At 58.2% G+C, this 19,064-nt stretch overlaps 1 protein-coding gene and 1 long non-coding RNA gene across 2 annotated transcripts; one reads left to right on the plus strand and one right to left on the minus strand.

Annotated features, from left to right (window-relative positions):
• Positions 1-422: 422 nt before the first annotated feature.
• On the minus strand, positions 423-3,089 carry LOC128971632 (ecdysone-induced protein 75B-like). The gene is made up of 7 exons (XM_054387236.1): positions 3,082-3,089; positions 2,889-2,999; positions 2,453-2,554; positions 1,960-2,031; positions 1,687-1,764; positions 1,139-1,334; positions 423-993 (listed from the first exon to the last, which is right to left on the minus strand). Exons 2-7 carry the CDS (start codon positions 2,971-2,973, stop codon positions 423-425), a joined length of 1,104 nt encoding a protein of 367 aa, XP_054243211.1. The 5' UTR covers positions 2,974-2,999; positions 3,082-3,089.
• A 13,415-nt stretch (positions 3,090-16,504) lies between these two features.
• LOC128971900 (uncharacterized) lies at positions 16,505-17,428 on the plus strand. Its single transcript, XR_008489248.1, has 3 exons — positions 16,505-16,556; positions 16,909-17,104; positions 17,250-17,428. It is a non-coding gene; the product is annotated as an uncharacterized LOC128971900 (long non-coding RNA).
• The last annotated feature ends 1,636 nt before the right edge of the window (positions 17,429-19,064 follow it).

Genomic DNA, 19,064 nt, shown 5'->3' on the forward strand with positions numbered 1-19,064 from the left:
CCCCACACGCACCAAGCCGCCTCAGGGCCTGGCGCCGCCCTCCGTGTGGCGCTGTGCGGCTCTGTGTGCCCTCAGCGAGAGCAGGACGCCAGGGGAGGCGGCGCCGCTCCAGGGCAGGTCCTGCCGCAGACGTGGGGCTGCTTTGGCTGCTGCAAGCCCTGCCAGTGCTGCTGCTCTTTACCTGTGCTCCAAGAACCCCACAGGGGCCGTGGTCCCCAGCTCCCGTTGAATGCCCTGGCAGCATGGGCATGCACTCCAACAAGGGACATTTCAGAGGCCTCTGGGGCCTTCTTTCCTCCCTCAGATGGGTGCCTTGCCCACCCCCACAAGCTCCGTTATTACCCTCCCCTGCCACTGAGCATCAGGTGCAGCCCTCAGCACAAAGAGACAAGTACCCCACGGAGCCATGTCACACAAACACTTTATTTACAACACAGAAAAGAGGAGACCTTGTGTGACTTGCTGGGCTGCCTGGCATGGTGGCTCCTCCAGGGTGGAAACCATTTCTGCTTGGGCTGCTCTGGGAGCACGATGGGCGGGTTGGGTGGTGCCAAGAAGGATGGGGAGGAACTGGAGGGTGTTGAGGCAGGGGAGGGCTTGGAGGCATTGGAGAGCTTGGAGGCATTGGAGGGCTTGGAGGCATTGGAGAGCTTGGAGGCATTGGAGAGCTTGGAGGCATTGGAGGGCTTGGAGGCATTGGAGGGCTTGGAGGCATTGGAGGGCTCGGAGGCATTGGAGGGCTCGGAGGCATTGGAGGGCTCGGAGGCATTGGAGGGCTCGGAGGCATCGGAGAGCTTGGAGGCATTGGAAAGCTTGGAGGCATTGGAGGGCTGTGGGCTGGGTGGAGGTGCCACTGCTCCTGTCTCCAATGGCTGCTCTGGGGTCTGCTCTGAGATGGAGACTTGAGGTGTGTCAGAGCAGCTCCTCTGGTTCTCCAGGCTTGAGGAGGAGCTGTCATTTCCCACTTGCTCTCTGGAATCTGCACAGGCTTTCCTGTGGAGAGAGGAGACTGCTCAAGTCCTCAGCTGCAGGTGGCAGGTTTTGCCCAACCACTGACCATAGCAGCCTGCTGAGAAATGCTTTGTGGCTTCGAGCAGCCATGGCAGCAAGCAGTGGGTAGGGAAAAGCCAGGACTCACCCTATTGTTTTCTTCAGGCAGCAAAAGGCCACAGCACAGAACACCAGAAATGTAAGTGTCAGGAGAAGGGTGGCTGCTAAGACTTCTGCTCCACGGGCAGAAGTCTGCATGATGATGTTCTTCAGAGAGTCCATGTCGATGGTGCATGGCTGCTGCCAGGCAGTGTCAGCATTTCCACTTATGCTGCTGTCCATTCCTAGAGGAGCAATGGGAACGTTAGTCCATCCTGTGCATCACTGGCAAGCTTGCAGCACCTTTTCTCTGCTGGGAAGTCCTCTTTTCCCCCAGTGCCAGTGTCTAGAGACACTCTCCCACCCTCTGGGAGGCTCACAGCTAAGGCAGAGTGAAGGGCAGCCACCCTCCCTCCCTGGCCTCTCTCCAGCCCCTCCAGCATTTTCTGGAGGATTTCAGAGGCCTTTGGGGACTTCTTCCCTGCCTCAGTTGGATGCTTTGCTCTTGGAGGAACTTAACAGGAACGATTTAGCTGAGTTTAACACAACTAAAATAGAGAAAAGCAGTGCCTAGCTGTCAGGACAGCAGAGACTCACCCCAGGGATACCAGCCAGGCTGCAGTGGAACATGATCCTGAGCTTCTGGAGAAGTCCCCTCCAGGGCCACACCTGAAACTAAACAGCCAGAGAAGCTCCAGTCAGCTCTTGCCATCTGCCTGGGCAGAACTGAACCCCAGGAGCCATCAGGGCTCAGCCAAGCAGAGGGCACCACGGGCAGGTCTGTGTCCTCACCCTGCCGAGGTGCCCGGCTGGGTGTCCCTTGGGCTTGGAGCTGGCAGCTGCCAAGGGCAGGCTAAAGCCAGGACCTACCTGTGCCTTCTGCTGGAGCCTCAGTGCTGGAGGCTGGCCAGGAAGCTGGGTGGCCTTGGCCTACAGGCAGGCCTGCAAAGAAGCAGAGGGGAGAAGAGCTCCTGTGGCACAGCTGCAGACACTGCTGCAGAAGGCAGTGGCACTGAGGGGCATTCAGAGCCGGGCACCCCACGGCACTCAGCTCTGCCCTGCGCCCAGGAGCAGGCTGCAAAGAGTTACAGCCTGCCTGCAGTGGCAGTGTGCTGGGAGCAAAGGAAGCTCTGAGCTCAGCCCCAACAAGCCTCCTGCCTTGGCAGCCAGCAGCAGCAGCACCTCCTGCCCCAAGGGCCACAAAGAGCTCCTCAAGGCAAAGCACCCTGGGGGCCATCACTGAGCCCCTCTGGCTCCCTCTCTGCTCCTCTCCACGGCTGTGCATCCACCATGGAAGGAGCAACTTGCATCCACCATGGAAAGAAGCTGAAAAGGTCAATGCTGCTTCCTGCCAAGGACTTACCTGTGGGGCTGTTCTCAGGCTGGAGGGCAGGGAGTGTCTGAGAAGTGGAGGAAGCAGCAGGCACAGGAGTGTCAGCACTTCCAGTTCTCTCGCTGGCCACATCTGGAGGATGAGCAATGGGAATGTCAGTCAGTCCTGGGCACCACTGCCAAGCGTGCAGCAGGGACTGCCACCCCATCTCCCTCCTTCCCTCTCTCCCTCTCTCCCTTGCCAGTGGCAGGCACCCCAGGGCTTCTGCTGTGCCAATCACACAGTATCTGCTTCAGACAGCAAGCAGGCAGCAGGGCCATGAACCCAGCATGGCTGCTGGAGGCTGGGATCCAGCCCTTGCCCCTGTGCAGGCCACAGCGTGGCCAGACCTGTGCCTGCAGCCTGCCTCTGCTCGCAGCCTGCCTCTGCCCAGGCTCAGGGCTAAGGCAGAGTGAAGGGCACCCACCCTGTCCTCTCTCCACGTCCTCCAACATTTTCTTCAGCATTTTCTTCAGGATTTCTGAGGCCCCTGGTGACTTCTTTGCTCCCATACCTAAGTATTTTCCACTTGGAGGACCTGAACAGAAAGGGCTTAGCTGAGTTTCACAGGAAGAAAGCACAGAAGAGCAGTGCTTGGGGTGAGGGCAGCACAGACTCACCCCTGCGATGCCAGCCTGGCTGTGGAACCCGGTGCTGGCGAGGAGCTGGAGAAGTCCTCCCTACTGCCACAACTGAAACTAAACAGCCAGAGAAGCTCCAGTCAGCTCTTGCTCTGCTTCTTGCCAAGGACTTACCTGTGGGGCTGTTCTCAGGCTGGAGGGCAGGGAGTGTCTGAGAAGTGGAGGAAGCAGCAGGCACAGGAGTGTCAGCACTTCCAGTTCTCTCGCTGGCCACATCTGGAGGATGAGCAATGGGAATGTCAGTCTGTCCTGGGCACCACTGCCAAGCATGCAGCAGGGACTGCCACCCCATCTCCCTCCTTCCCTCTCTCCCTCCCTCCCTTGCCAATAGCAGGGACCCAGGGCACCCACCCTGTCCTCTCTCCACGTCCTCCAGCATTTTCCTCAGCATTTCCTTGAGGATTTCTGAGGCCTTTGCCAAGTTCTTTGCTCCCTCACCTGAGTATTTTCCACTTGGAGGACCTGAACAGAAAGGGTTTAGCTGAGTTTCAGAGGAATAAAGCACAGAAGAGCAGTGCTTGGGGTGAGGGCAGCACAGACTCACCCCTGCGATGCCAGCCTGGCTGTGGAACCCGGTGCTGTCGAGGAGCTGGAGGAGTCCTCTCCAGGGCCACATCTGAAAGTATACACCCAGAGAAGCTCCAGTCAGCTCTTGCCATCTGCCTGGGCAGAACTGAACCACAGGAGCCATCAGGGGCTCAGCCAAGCAGAGGGCACCACAGGCAGGTCTGTGTCCTCACCCTGCCAAGGTGCCCGGCTGGGTGTCCCTTGGGCTTGGAGCTGGCAGCTGCCAAGGGCAGGCTAAAGCCAGGACCTACCTGTGCCTTCTGCTGGAGCCTCAATGGCAGAAGCCTCTAGGGAAGCTGGGTGACCTTGGGGTACAGGCAGGCCTGCAAAGAAGCAGAGGGGAGAAGAGCTCCTGTGGCACAGCTGCAGACACTGCTGCAGAAGGCAGTGGCACTGAGGGGCATTCAGAGCCGGGCACCCCACGGCACTCAGCTCTGCCCTGCGCCCAGGAGCAGGCTGCAAAGAGTTACAGCCTGCCTGCAGTGGCAGTGTGCTGGGAGCAAAGGAAGCTCTGAGCTCAGCCCCAACAAGCCTCCTGCCTTGGCAGCCAGCAGCAGCAGCACCTCCTGCCCCAAGGGCCACAAAGAGCTCCTCAAGGCAAAGCACCCTGGGGGCCATCACTGAGCCCCTCTGGCTCCCTCTCTGCTCCTCTCCACGGCTGTGCATCCACCATGGAAGGAGCAACTTGCATCCACCATGGAAAGAAGCTGAAAAGGTCAATGCTGCTTCCTGCCAAGGACTTACCTGTGGGGCTGTTCTCAGGCTGGAGGGCAGGGAGTGTCTGAGAAGTGGAGGAAGCAGCAGGCACAGGAGTGTCAGCACTTCCAGTTCTCTCGCTGGCCACATCTGGAGGATGAGCAATGGGAATGTCAGTCAGTCCTGGGCACCACTGCCAAGCGTGCAGCAGGGACTGCCACCCCATCTCCCTCCTTCCCTCTCTCCCTCCCTCCCTTGCCAGTAGCAGGCACCCAGGGCACCCACCCTGTCCTCTCTCCACGTCCTCCAGCATTTTCCTCAGCATTTCCTTGAGGATTTCTGAGGCCTCTGGCGACTTCTTTGCTCCCTCGCCTGAGTATTTTCCACTTGGAGGACCTGAACAGAAAGGGTTTAGCTGAGTTTCAGAGGAAGAAAGCACAGAAGAGCAGTGCTTGGGGTGAGGGCAGCACAGACTCACCCCTGCGATGCCCACGGGGTGGCAGTGGAAGAGGCTGGTGAGCAGCTGGAGAAGTCCTGCTTGGGGGCACAGCTGTAAGCAAACAGAAGGTGAATGCCTCCCAAGGCCTTACCCCAGGGCTTGTGCTCAGGCTCAAGGAGAGGCCAAGCTGTTGGGAAGCTCTCAACCCTGACAAGCTCTTAAGGCAATTTGCAGATGAGTAAGCTCCTGCCACACTCTCAAGGTTTGTCCCTTCAAGGAATGGGACATTGAGAACTTACCTGCAGGCTGCACCGAGGGCTCCACACCTATGTCCAGCTGAGGAGCTGGAGGACGCCTGAATTCATGACCCCCAGCTAGAAGCAAGCAGAGAAGAGAAATGTTTCAGTGCATGTTGGGATCCACTCCTGCCTCAGTGAAATGCAGGCACTGGAAGCAGTGGAGGCAAAGCCACCAGCCCCAGCCCAGGCTTCCCGGGGAGCAGAGCCTGCTGGCCAGCAGAGGCTGCACCAGTGCCCCTCACTTACCTGCTCCCCACGCTGGCAGTGGAGCAGCCTGGACAGGCCTGGCCTGGAGGGCCACCAAGAGGATGAGGAGGAGGTGGTAGAGCAGGGCCATAGCTCCTGCTCTCACACCACACTCAAAGTACTGCTGCTGCTGCTGCTGCTGCTGCTGCAAATGCCACGACTGTAGTCGCTGCTGCTGCCGCCGCCGCCGCTGCTACTGCAGTTGAGCGCAGGGGCAGTGTGGCTGTTTTTGAGAGCTGGTGAGGCACCGTGGGGCTTTGTGACAGCAGAGCCCCTGCTGTGACATCAGAACCCTCCTGTGACCTCCCTGCCCTGCTGAGATCCATGGGAACTGCTTGCAGGGCATTCCTGGAGAGCTGCTGGAGTACAGCTCGGGATCTGCCCTCCTGGGGATGGGATCACAGCTTGGTGACCAGCTATGAGGTCAACCCTGCTCTTGTCTGCACCTCACTCCTGTAAGGAAAGTGTCTGTCTCTAGAGGTTAATGTTCCACAGGAGACAGAGGAGTCCTGTAAAACTTGACTGCAATAAAGGGAGGGCCCACGGGCAGATCCCTCGGGGCTCTCTCCATCTGCAGGAGAACACAGCTCCTTTGAGCCTCAGTTCCTGTCTGTGAGTGACCCTCTTCCTTTCCCCACTGGCTGAGGTACTTGGAATGCACAGACTGCCTGCTCCACCTACTCCACGTTTCCCCCTCACATGTAACTCCCTGCACCAGACATCCCACACCCATTAAAATGAGGCTTTACAGCTCCCTGGGCAGACAAGTACGGATCCAGTACCCATTGTGCCTACTGGGCACTACCCCAGAACTTCAAAGGTCAGGTAGTGCCTGGCTGCTGCTGCTCCTTGCTGCGCTTGAAAGACACTTTGTGGATTCAGGGAGACATCAGTGAGGAGAGAAGTTTTGTTACCTGCAGTTTCCTCTAGAAGCCTTTGCCTTGGGAAAGACACAACTCTACCTTAATGCCATCACTCCAGGTGGCTGCTTGCCTCCCCTCAGGTGCCTGTACAGCTCTGTGGCACCTGAGCAACGAGGCTGAGGCTTTCCCCCGAGCGGCTTATGAACTGTTGGGAAAGGCACTGAGCTTTAGAAGAGCCAGAGGCACCCTCAGGTTGTAGAGCACACCAAGCTGGGTGGGAGGGGTGATCAGCTGGAGCCTAGGAAGGCTCTGCAGACAGACCTGGACAGCCTGGATCGAGGAGCTGAGCCCTCCTGGATGAGACTGAACAAGGCCAAGTGTTGTCTACCTAGGCTTTGGAACAGCCTTTGGCACTGCTCCCCACAGAGCTCTCGTGCCCAAACTGGCTGCTGATGGCTTGGCTGAGCAATGCTCTGCTGCATACAGCACTGGCTGGAGAAAGGGCCCAGAGCGTGGTGCTCAATGGAGTTCAATCCAGCTGGCAGCTGGTCACAAGTGGTGCTCCTCAGGGCTCAGTGTTGGGACCACTTCTGTTTCACATCTTCCTTGATGACCTTGATGAAGGTGGAGAGCTGATGTGCACCAGGGTAGGGAGGCTCTACAGAGGCACCTGGAGAGATTGGAATGTGTTCAGTTTTGGGCTCCTCAATCCAGGAATCTGGAATAGGCTGCCCAGGGAGGTTGTGGCTGCCTCCTCCCTGGAGGTGTTCAAGGCCAGGTTGGATGAGGCCTTGAGCAGATGAGTCTAGTTGTCCATGAGAGGTGTCCCTGCCCATGGCAGGGGCAGTGGAGTAGATGATCTCTGAGGTCCCTTTCAACCTGAGCCATTCTGTGATCAAGAAGATGATCTCTTAGGTAACACTCTGAGGCTCCAGGAAAATGCAGCCTGACTATGCTATAAATTACCAGCCAGCATTTTTCACTCTCTAACTTTTCCTTCTGATTGCCTTCACATGCAAATGTAAACTAAACTCAAAGCAAAGTTCTCACCTCTACCTTCCGTGCTCCTTTACTCTCAGCATCCAGGCAGTGTGCCAGGCAGCAGCGGTGCCTCCAGCACCGAGGAGCCTGCTGGCTGAAAGGCTTTGGAATGAAGCTTCAGGGACAGGTGGCTCAGAAATCTTAGACATTCTCAGCTCTGCTTTACCCTTTAATTAAAGAATGTGTCCTACACAGATTCTGATTCCAGGGCTTCCCTTGATGCAAAGGTCAATGGAATGCACCAGCTCCTCTCTTCCTACATTTTTCATTTCCACATTTTGGTTCACTCAGGCAAATGTGCAGAGTGAGCAATCCAGAAACTTAATCCTAGAGTTTGTAAGGAAAGCTGTAGCCATGTCTCTTCATCTCACTTCAAATTACTTCCTTCTGGGGGGGTAAAAATGGTAGCTGTCAAAACCATGGCTGTGCTAACTGAAGTTCATCACTTTTGCCGCATAACCTCTGCAGAAATTAGATTCCAGAGCCTGGTTCTGATCCCTGAAGCCTATCCACTGGGCAGCTAAAAGAGACCTTGGTTCAGAACCTGCTACACCTGTCTGAGGCTGGAGATGCCTGGATCCTGCAGCTCCAAAGCTTTGTTTCCTGCACTAGAGGTGAGCAAGGCAGCGGTTTTCAGTGCAGGCCACCTCTGCTCAGGACATCTTAGGATCCACAGACTGCAAGTGCCCCAAGGACACAACTACTGCCCTTCCAAGCCCTAACATTCTACCGCTGATGCTGTGGGCAGGCACTGGGGAAGTCCCAGGCTGGGCCCGGTGACAGATGAGACCTGGATTCTGGAACTGGATTCCAGAACTGGATTCCCAGAAGCACACAGATCTTGCTGGGCACAGAGGTGAGGCTGATGGAGGAGTGTCACTTTGCCACCCCGAGTGGCAGATTTCCCCTCTGAAGGAGAGCTCCTTTTGCTTCCCCTTTCTAAAACGATGATTCCTTAAAGTGGAGGTGAAGCTCTGCTGGCTGTGCAGCACTGTGCTCCCTACTGACACTTGCACCTGTTCCATGGTGTCAGGAGTGCTGAGTGCAATAAACCCACGTTTGCAGGTGGCTGCTTCTGGATGTCCCCACCACAGTGAAAGAGCACCCAAACCTTTTGGGGTTCTCCTCCTTGCAGGCTAAGGAGCAGCTGCTGCCCCAGCCCTCTGCTCTTCCCTCCCACTAAGAGCAACCTACACAAACCAAACTTTCTGCTCTGCTTCTTAGTATGGAAGGAGACAGCCCAGAATGTTGTTACCTTACTGGGCTGGTAGGTTTTGATTGCAGAAACTTATGGCTGGGCTCAGTAACAGCTCCCCACCCAACGAGAGATCAAGCTGAAGAACTGCTGCAAACCGGCCAGCTCTTCCAAACTCTGTAAGCAGTTCTTCTAAACACTGCCACAGCGCCCAGGGCAAGGCGCTGGGAACGCGGAGCAGGCGAAGGGGGCTCTGGGCGCCCGGCAACTCTTCCACAGCCCCTTCAGCCGCCGCCTTCGGGCGGGTTCGGGCACCGCGGCTCCAGGCCGGCGCTCCCAGCCGTAGCTCGCCCCTCGCTGCCTCCTACGGGGCTGGTGCCAGCCGGCGGAAAAGCAGCGCCCGGAGTCGGTGCCTAAGGAGCAGCAAGAAGGCGCCGGAGGGCAGCCGGTGCCAAGCAGCCCCTGCGAGCTGCCCGAGCGGGCTCTGATCCCACGCGTGCTCTGCCCGCCCCGCTCTGTCGATCCCCAAGTCCCAGGCACTTTCTGTGCGCCGGAACAGCGCCAGGACTCTGGTCACGGCCCTGCCTGAATTGCCGCTGCCTCGGAGCGGCGGGCACCGAGGGGCTGTCCGGGGGCTAGGAACGCGCACGGCTAACGGCGGCTCCGCGGGGCTGGGGAGCGGCAGCGGCGGGGAGCGGGCGGAGGCGGCTCCGCGGAGGGCGAGCTGGCAGGGGCAGGGGCAGCAGCCCGCGGTGGCGAGCTGCCAATGTTTACTGACCCCGCTCCAGGTCACTTTCGTTAGCGGCGGCAGCCCGGGCTCTCCGCCCGGCCAAGGCTCCTCCGAGCGCCGTGGATCCCCGCGCACGGCGGCGGCGAGCGCCGAGCATCCCCCGTAGGACATGCCCGAAGGGCTGAGCAGCTTCCCGGGGTGCCCCCAGTACGGAGCAGGCCGCGGGAAGCTAAACAGAGCCCTCCCCGCTCCTCCCAGCACCCCATTCCCGCTGCCCCGCAGGCACGGCGGCGTGTCCGGCCCCCGCTCAGCACGGAGGCTACCGGGGCCCGGCCGGCACAGGCACGGCGAGCAGCGGAGCTAAGCCAGGGCAGCCCCAGATGGCTCATATCCTCGCCCCGGGCCATCCCGGTTGGAGACCAGGGCCAGCGGGCAGAAGGGAGGGCAAGGGAAGCCCCGCGGCGCAGGAGCCTCCTGGCGAGCGGGCCGGGGACCACGGGCAGCGCTTACTTTTCGTGTTGGGCGTTCTCCTGGATGGCGCTGAGCACCCCCGGGTAGGCGGGGGGGCCGCCCGGCTGCAGCCTGCATGTGGCCAGGTGCCGGTGGTGCTCGTCCTGCAGCCGGGCGTTCTCGTGGTACAACTTGGCCACTTGCTGCTCCAGCTCGTCGATCCGCCGCTTCTGCTTCTCCAGCAGCTCCTGCTGCGTCTCGATGATCTTGTTCAGCTCCTTCAGGTACTCCGCCGCCCTGCTGGGGTTCTCGGCGGGGCTCTCCATGGCCGCCCCGCACCTTCAGCCGCCGCGGAGCAGGTCGCCGGCGGAGACCGGTGCCGGCCAGCTCCTCTCCTCTGGGAACTTAAGCGAGAGGGCAGAAATAAATCACCCGCCGGAAACCGGCCCCCCTCGCCAGCTCCGCGCTTCCCCTCCTAGAGCCGCGGCTGCCCAGGCGCGCAGCGGCTCCCGGCCCCTGCCGCCGTTGCTGCCACTCCGCTGCCCGGCGCTGAGCCGCCGCCCGGGGCTGAGCCGTGGCCGCAGCTGCCGTTGCCGCCTGCCCGCTGTCTCGCCCTGCCCAGGAGCCAGAGCTCAGCTGCATCCACTGAGCAAAGCTCAGCACTTCTGCTCTGAGGGATGGAATTCCTGGCAGTGACGTCCTAGGCTGCTGCTTTCCAGCTCCTCACAGAGGACAGCCTCCAGAAGCCTCTGTCCCAAAGTTCAGGCTCCTTTGTGCGCAGCACCCCAGGAGGAACCTGGTGCTCACTGCGTGGTGAGCAGCTCATCCCTATTGCCCAGGTGTTTCTTGAGAGCTTTTCTCCTCCCCGTGGCTGGGAGAGCGTGGCCACGGGTGGCAGAATGAATGGAGCTGCCTGGAGATGTGCTACTGCCCTGCCTGGTACCAACTAAAGTCTGCTGTGACCCTTCCAGCTGCCGTTGCTGCCCTGCCCGACCGCAGCCCAGTCTTGCAGTGAGGGCCCCAAAGCAGCCCAGGCCTCAAGGGGTGGCCTTGTGGCTCAGTGCTGAGTGCAGAGGCACCATGGCTGCCCTGCTCCTGCTGGCCACACTACTGCTGATCCAGGTCAGGATGCTGGTGGCCTCTTGGCCACCTGGGCCCACCCTGGCTCATCTTCATCCGGGTGTCGATGCAACACCCCCAGGTCTTTCCCTACTGGGCACTTTCCAGACACTCTGCCCCAGGCATGCAGCATTCGTGGGGATGTTGGGAGCTAAGTGCAGGGCCCAACACTTGGCCTTCCCAGAATCACAGAAACATTCAGGTTGGAAAAGACCCTCAGGATCACCAAGTCCAACCCAGAACCCTACTCTGCAAGGGTCAATCGCTAATTACCTGTGAGAAGAGACCAGCACCAACCTCTGCACAACCTCCTTTCAGGGAGCTGTAGACAGCCATGAGGTCTCCCCTCAGCCTCCTCTTTCTCACACTAACCATCCCCAGCTCCTTCAGTTGCTCCTCACAAGATTTATTCTCCAGGCCCTTCACAGCTTCCTTGCCTTCCTCTGCCCTGGCTCCAGCACCTCCATATCTCTCTTGCATTGAGGTGCCCAAAACTGGACACAGCACTCCAGGTGTGGCCTCCCCAGAGCTGAGTCCCAGGGGACAATCCCTGCCCTGCTCCTGCTGGACACAGCATTTCTAATCCCAGCCAGGATGCCTTTGGCTTTCTTGGCCACCTGGGCACACTGCTGGCTCCTCTTCAGCTGCTTGTCCATTAGCACCCCCAAGGTCCTTTGTGCCAGCAGCTTGGCAGCCACACTGCGCCAAGCCTGCGCAGTTGCTGGGGTTGTGGTGCCCCAAGTGCAGGCCCTGGCACTTGACCCGGTAGAAGCTCCTCCTGTTAACGTTGGCCATGGATCCAATCTCTCCAGGTGCCTCTGTAGAGCCTCCCTACCCTGGTGCACATCAGCTCTCCACCTTCATCAAGGTCATCAAGGAAGATGTGAAACAGAAGTGGTCCCAACACTGAGCCCTGAGGAGCACCACTTGTGACCAGCTGCCAGCTGGATTGAACTCCATTGAGCACCACTCTCTGGGCCCTTTCTCCAGCCAGTGCTGTATGCAGCAGAGCATTGCTCAGCCAAGCCATCAGCAGCCAGTTTGGGCACGAGAGCTCTGTGGGGAGCAGTGCCAAAGGCTGTTCCAAAGCCTAGGTAGACAACACTTGGCCTTGTTCAGTCTCATCCAGGAGGGCTCAGCTCCTCGATCCAGGCTGTCCAGGTCTGTCTGCAGAGCCTTCCTAGGCTCCAGCTGATCACCCCTCCCACCCAGCTTGGTGTGCTCTACAACCTGAGGGTGCCTCTGGCTCTTCTAAAGCTCAGTGCCTTTCCCAACAGTTCATAAGCCGCTCGGGGGAAAGCCTCAGCCTCGTTGCTCAGGTGCCACAGAGCTGTACAGGCACCTGAGGGGAGGCAAGCAGCCACCTGGAGTGATGGCATTAAGGTAGAGTTGTGTCTTTCCCAAGGCAAAGGCTTCTAGAGGAAACTGCAGGTAACAAAACTTCTCTCCTCACTGATGTCTCCCTGAATCCACAAAGTGTCTTTCAAGCGCAGCAAGGAGCAGCAGCAGCCAGGCACTACCTGACCTTTGAAGTTCTGGGGTAGTGCCCAGTAGGCACAATGGGTACTGGATCCGTACTTGTCTGCCCAGGGAGCTGTAAAGCCTCATTTTAATGGGTGTGGGATGTCTGGTGCAGGGAGTTACATGTGAGGGGGAAACGTGGAGTAGGTGGAGCAGGCAGTCTGTGCATTCCAAGTACCTCAGCCAGTGGGGAAAGGAAGAGGGTCACTCACAGACAGGAACTGAGGCTCAAAGGAGCTGTGTTCTCCTGCAGATGGAGAGAGCCCCGAGGGATCTGCCCGTGGGCCCTCCCTTTATTGCAGTCAAGTTTTACAGGACTCCTCTGTCTCCTGTGGAACATTAACCTCTAGAGACAGACACTTTCCTTACATGAGTGAGGTGCAGACAAGAGCAGGGTTGACCTCATAGCTGGTCACCAAGCTGTGATCCCATCCCCAGGAGGGCAGATCCCGAGCTGTACTCCAGCAGCTCTCCAGGAATGCCCTGCAAGCAGTTCCCATGGATCTCAGCAGGGCAGGGAGGTCACAGGAGGGTTCTGATGTCACAGCAGGGGCTCTGCTGTCACAAAGCCCCACGGTGCCTCACCAGCTCTCAAAAACAGCCACACTGCCCCTGCGCTCAACTGCAGTAGCAGCGGCGGCGGCGGCAGCAGCAGCGACTACAGTCGTGGCATTTGCAGCAGCAGCAGCAGCAGCAGCAGCAGTACTTTGAGTGTGGTGTGAGAGCAGGAGCTATGGCCCTGCTCTACCACCTCCTCCTCATCCTCTTGGTGGCCCTCCAGGCCAGGCCTGTCCAGGCTGCTCCACTGCCAGCGTGGGGAGCAGGTAAGTGAGGGGCACTGGTGCAGCCTCTGCTGGCCAGCAGGCTCTGCTCCCCGGGAAGCCTGGGCTGGGGCTGGTGGCTTTGCCTCCACTGCTTCCAGTGCCTGCATTTCACTGAGGCAGGAGTGGATCCCAACATGCACTGAAACATTTCTCTTCTCTGCTTGCTTCTAGCTGGGGGTCATGAATTCAGGCGTCCTCCAGCTCCTCAGCTGGACATAGGTGTGGAGCCCTCGGTGCAGCCTGCAGGTAAGTTCTCAATGTCCCATTCCTTGAAGGGACAAACCTTGAGAGTGTGGCAGGAGCTTACTCATCTGCAAATTGCCTTAAGAGCTTGTCAGGGTTGAGAGCTTCCCAACAGCTTGGCCTCTCCTTGAGCCTGAGCACAAGCCCTAGGGTAAGGCCTTGGGAGGCATTCACCTTCTGTTTGCTTACAGCTGTGCCCCCAAGCAGGACTTCTCCAGCTGCTCACCAGCCTCTTCCACTGCCACCCCGTGGGCATCGCAGGGGTGAGTCTGTGCTGCCCTCACCCCAAGCACTGCTCTTCTGTGCTTTCTTCCTCTGAAACTCAGCTAAACCCTTTCTGTTCAGGTCCTCCAAGTGGAAAATACTCAGGTGAGGGAGCAAAGAACTTGGCAAAGGCCTCAGAAATCCTCAAGGAAATGCTGAGGAAAATGCTGGAGGACGTGGAGAGAGGACAGGGTGGGTGCCCTGGGTGCCTGCTACTGGCAAGGGAGGGAGGGAGAGAGGGAAGGAGGGAGATGGGGTGGCAGTCCCTGCTGCATGCTTGGCAGTGGTGCCCAGGACAGACTGACATTCCCATTGCTCATCCTCCAGATGTGGCCAGCGAGAGAACTGGAAGTGCTGACACTCCTGTGCCTGCTGCTTCCTCCACTTCTCAGACACTCCCTGCCCTCCAGCCTGAGAACAGCCCCACAGGTAAGTCCTTGGCAGGAAGCAGCATTGACCTTTTCAGCTTCTTTCCATGGTGGATGCAAGTTGCTCCTTCCATGGTGGATGCACAGCCGTGGAGAGGAGCAGAGAGGGAGCCAGAGGGGCTCAGTGATGGCCCCCAGGGTGCTTTGCCTTGAGGAGCTCTTTGTGGCCCTTGGGGCAGGAGGTGCTGCTGCTGCTGGCTGCCAAGGCAGGAGGCTTGTTGGGGCTGAGCTCAGAGCTTCCTTTGCTCCCAGCACACTGCCACTGCAGGCAGGCTGTAACTCTTTGCAGCCTGCTCCTGGGCGCAGGGCAGAGCTGAGTGCCGTGGGGTGCCCGGCTCTGAATGCCCCTCAGTGCCACTGCCTTCTGCAGCAGTGTCTGCAGCTGTGCCACAGGAGCTCTTCTCCCCTCTGCTTCTTTGCAGGCCTGCCTGTACCCCAAGGTCACCCAGCTTCCCTGGAGGCTTCTGCCATTGAGGCTCCAGCAGAAGGCACAGGTAGGTCCTGGCTTTAGCCTGCCCTTGGCAGCTGCCAGCTCCAAGCCCAAGGGACACCCAGCCGGGCACCTCGGCAGGGTGAGGACACAGACCTGCCCGTGGTGCCCTCTGCTTGGGTGAGCCCCTGATGGCTCCTGTGGTTCAGTTCTGCCCAGGCAGATGGCAAGAGCTGACTGGAGCTTCTCTGGCTGTTTAGTTTCAGATGTGGCCCTGGAGAGGACTTCTCCAGCTCCTCGCCAGCACCGGGTTCCACAGCCAGGCTGGCATCGCAGGGGTGAGTCTGTGCTGCCCTCACCCCAAGCACTGCTCTTCTGTGCTTTCTTCCTGTGAAACTCAGCTAAACCCTTTCTGTTCAGGTCCTCCAAGTGGAAAATACTCAGGTGAGGGAGCAAAGAACTTGGCAAAGGCCTCAGAAATCCTCAAGGAAATGCTGAGGAAAATGCTGGAGGACGTGGAGAGAGGACAGGGTGGGTGCCCTGGGTCCCTGCTATTGGCAAGGGAAGGAGGGAGAGAGGGAAGGAGGGAGATGGGGTGGCAGTCCCTGCTGCATGCTTGGCAGTGGTGCCCAGGACAGACTGACATTCCCATTGCTCATCCTCCAGATGTGGCCAGCAAGAGAACTGGAAGTGCTGACACTCCTGTGCCTGCTGCTTCCTCCACTTCTCAGACACTCCCTGCCCTCCAGCCTGAGAACAGCCCCACAGGTAAGTCCTTGGCAAGAAGCAGAGCAAGAGCTGACTGGAGCTTCTCTGGCTGTTTAGTTTCAGGTGTGGCCCTAGGGAGGACTTCTCCAGCTCCTCGCCAGCACCGGGTTCCACAGCCAGGCTGGCATCGCAGGGGTGAGTCTGTGCTGCCCTCACCCCAAGCACTGCTCTTCTGTGCTTTCTTCCTGTGAAACTCAGCTAAGCCCTTTCTGTTCAGGTCCTCCAAGTGGAAAATACTTAGGTATGGGAGCAAAGAAGTCACCAGAGGCCTCAGAAATCCTGAAGAAAATGCTGAAGAAAATATTGGAGGACGTGGAGAGAGGACAGGGTGGGTGCCCTGGGTGCCTGCCACTGGCAAGGGAGAGAGGGAGAGAGGGAAGGAGGGAGATGGGGTGGCAGTCCCTGCTGCACGCTTGGCAGTGGTGCCCAGGACAGACTGACATTCCCATTGCTCATCCTCCAGATGTGGCCAGCGAGAGAACTGGAAGTGCTGACACTCCTGTGCCTGCTGCTTCCTCCACTTCTCAGACACTCCCTGCCCTCCAGCCTGAGAACAGCCCCACAGGTAAGTCCTTGGCAGGAAGCAGCATTGACCTTTTCAGCTTCTTTCCATGGTGGATGCAAGTTGCTCCTTCCATGGTGGATGCACAGCCGTGGAGAGGAGCAGAGAGGGAGCCAGAGGGGCTCAGTGATGGCCCCCAGGGTGCTTTGCCTTGAGGAGCTCTTTGTGGCCCTTGGGGCAGGAGGTGCTGCTGCTGCTGGCTGCCAAGGCAGGAGGCTTGTTGGGGCTGAGCTCAGAGCTTCCTTTGCTCCCAGCACACTGCCACTGCAGGCAGGCTGTAACTCTTTGCAGCCTGCTCCTGGGCGCAGGGCAGAGCTGAGTGCCGTGGGGTGCCCGGCTCTGAATGCCCCTCAGTGCCACTGCCTTCTGCAGCAGTGTCTGCAGCTGTGCCACAGGAGCTCTTCTCCCCTCTGCTTCTTTGCAGGCCTGCCGGTAGGCCAAGGCCACCCAGCTTCCTGGCCAGCCTCCAGCACTGAGGCTCCAGCAGAAGGCACAGGTAGGTCCTGGCTTTAGCCTGCCCTTGGCAGCTGCCAGCTCCAAGCCCAAGGGACACCCAGCCGGGCACCTTGGCAGGGTGAGGACACAGACCTGCCCGTGGTGCCCTCTGCTTGGCTGAGCCCTGATGGCTCCTGGGGTTCAGTTCTGCCCAGGCAGATGGCAAGAGCTGACTGGAGCTTCTCTGGGTGTTTAGTTTCAGATGCGGCCCTGGAGGGGACTTCTCCAGAAGCTCAGGATCATGTTCCACTGCAGCCTGGCTGGTATCCCTGGGGTGAGTCTCTGCTGTCCTGACAGCTAGGCACTGCTTTTCTCTATTTTAGTTGTGTTAAACTCAGCTAAATCGTTCCTGTTAAGTTCCTCCAAGAGCAAAGCATCCAACTGAGGCAGGGAAGAAGTCCCCAGAGGCCTCTGAAATCCTCCAGAAAATGCTGGAGGGGCTGGAGAGAGGCCAGGGAGGGAGGGTGGCTGCCCTTCACTCTGCCTTAGCTGTGAGCCTCCCAGAGGGTGGGAGAGTGTCTCTAGACACTGGCACTGGGGGAAAAGAGGACTTCCCAGCAGAGAAAAGGTGCTGCAAGCTTGCCAGTGGTGCACAGGATGGACTAACATTCCCATTGCTCCTCTAGGAATGGACAGCAGCATAAGTGGAAATGCTGACACTGCCTGGCAGCAGCCATGCACCATCGACATGGACTCTCTGAAGAACATCATCATGCAGACTTCTGCCCGTGGAGCAGAAGTCTTAGCAGCCACCCTTCTCCTGACACTTGCATTTCTGGTGTTCTGTGCTGTGGCCTTTTGCTGCCTGAAGAAAACAATAGGGTGAGTCCTGGCTTTTCCCTACCCACTGCTTGCTGCCATGGCTGCTCGAAGCCACAAAGCATTTCTCAGCAGGCTGCTATGGTCAGTGGTTGGGCAAAACCTGCCACCTGCAGCTGAGGACTTGAGCAGTCTCCTCTCTCCACAGGAAAGCCTGTGCAGATTCCAGAGAGCAAGTGGGAAATGACAGCTCCTCCTCAAGCCTGGAGAACCAGAGGAGCTGCTCTGACACACCTCAAGTCTCCATCTCAGAGCAGACCCCAGAGCAGCCATTGGAGACAGGAGCAGTGGCACCTCCACCCAGCCCACAGCCCTCCAATGCCTCCAAGCTCTCCGATGCCTCCAAGCCCTCCAATAACTCTAAAGCCTCCACCGCCTCTAAAGTCTCCAATGCCTCCAAGCCCTCCACCACCTCCAAGCCCTCCACCACCTCAAAGCCCCCCAGTGCCTGAAAGCCCTCCAGTTCGTCCTGATCCTTCCTAGTTCCACAGCCCCATCCTGTTCCCACAGCAATGTTGAATAAAGTGTTTGTATGACATGGGTCAGTGGGGGACTTGTCTCTCTGTGTTGAGGGTTGCACCTGATGATCTTTGCAGTGGCAGCAAAGCTTGGAGCTTGTGGGGGTGGGCAGCTTGTGGGAGACCAAAGCACAGACCACAGGTCCAAAGTAGAGAGAGTGGAGACAACCACCATCACCTCGGAGCAGTACAAACCAGGGCCAGTTGTGGCTTTTTTGTCACCACCGCATCCTTCCATGGGTGCTTGAAGCCACAAAGCATCTCTAGTTCAGGCAAAATGTCCCTCCTGCAGCTGAGCAGTTCTGCAGATTCGGGGGTGCTGGTGGGTGAGAAGCTGGCCAGGAGCAGGCAGTGTGAGCTTGCAGCCCAGAAGGCCAAACACATCCTGGGCTACATCAAAAGATGCATTGCCAGGAGGTCCAGAGAGGTGATTCTGCCACTGTGCTCTGCTTTGGTGAGACCTCACCTGGAGTACTCTGTACAGGTCTGGAGCCCTCAATATAGGAAGGACGTGGACCTGATGGAGGGCCACAGAAATGGTCAGGGGATTGGAGCAGCTCTTTCCAGAGTGCTCTGTGGGCATGCAGTACCCCAAAGCACTTCTTAAGTCAGGCCAGAGGGTTATGCATTTTCCTTGGCTGATCTGCAAGCCCCCAGGGAGGGCCACGTTTCTCTTTCTGGGAAGATGTCTTTCAAGGTGGAGACTTTTCCTCTACTCTGGCTTCCATGCCACAGCATATCCCAACACTCACCTTCCTTTCTACAATAGGCACACTGTGGCCCCTTGATCGAGGACCTCGGCAGTCCTCTACCACTCTGGTATCCTCCTGCCAGTCCTCCTCCCTCTCTCTTCCCCTGGAGCTGTATGCTCCTCCTAATACAGCAATGAATCTGGCACTTTCCTTTTCCTTTTGCTGATCTCGGTTCCTAGATACCACCCAAGCCATACCCAACAATTTCTCTGAATCCCTGGCCTCAGCTCCTTGTAATTTCTGTAGCTTCTTCCAGATATCATCACTTGATTGTCCAACAAGTAACGACACTAACTGGTTTCTTCCTTCCTCTGATTTTGTATCCAAGGTTGTGTACTTCTGAGCAGCTTCTTTCAGCTTCTTAAGAAAATCAGCCAGGGATTCCCTCCTATCCTGCCTTGTCTCATCCCATTTGCACCAGTTGATTGCCTTTGGTACGGCCTTTTGTATGGCAGGTAAAATCCACTTTTCACATTGCTCTACCAACAGTCTCTGCCCTGGGTCACTGGGATCCCACTCTGGCTTTGCCATGGGAGCTGTTGCTCTACTTGCCCAGGTAAAGCCCCAGCTGCTACCTGAGCCTCAGCATGGGGTTTGGTGCCTTTTTGTATCTTGTCTCTCCCTGACTCCCCAAATGGCAGCGTCTGTATCTTGCCAGTCAGGGTCCTGAATCTTTATTAAGACTTCAAAAGC

The sequence above is a fragment of the Indicator indicator genome, chromosome 15 (genome assembly GCF_027791375.1).
Source record: "Indicator indicator isolate 239-I01 chromosome 15, UM_Iind_1.1, whole genome shotgun sequence".
Lineage (NCBI taxonomy): Eukaryota > Metazoa > Chordata > Aves > Piciformes > Indicatoridae > Indicator > Indicator indicator.

Bases quoted from the DNA above. Each gene is read 5' to 3' on its own strand.
- LOC128971632 (XM_054387236.1), bottom strand. From the start codon at position 2,973: ATGGGAGCAAAGAAGTCACCAGGGGCCTCAGAAATCCTGAAGAAAATG. The intron at 1,765-1,959 runs GTAGGTCCTGGC...CTGGCTGTTTAG, and splicing joins GGCTCCAGCAGAAGGCACAG to TTTCAGGTGTGGCCCTGGAG. The intron at 994-1,138 runs GTGAGTCCTGGC...CTCTCTCCACAG, and splicing joins TGCCTGAAGAAAACAATAGG to GAAAGCCTGTGCAGATTCCA.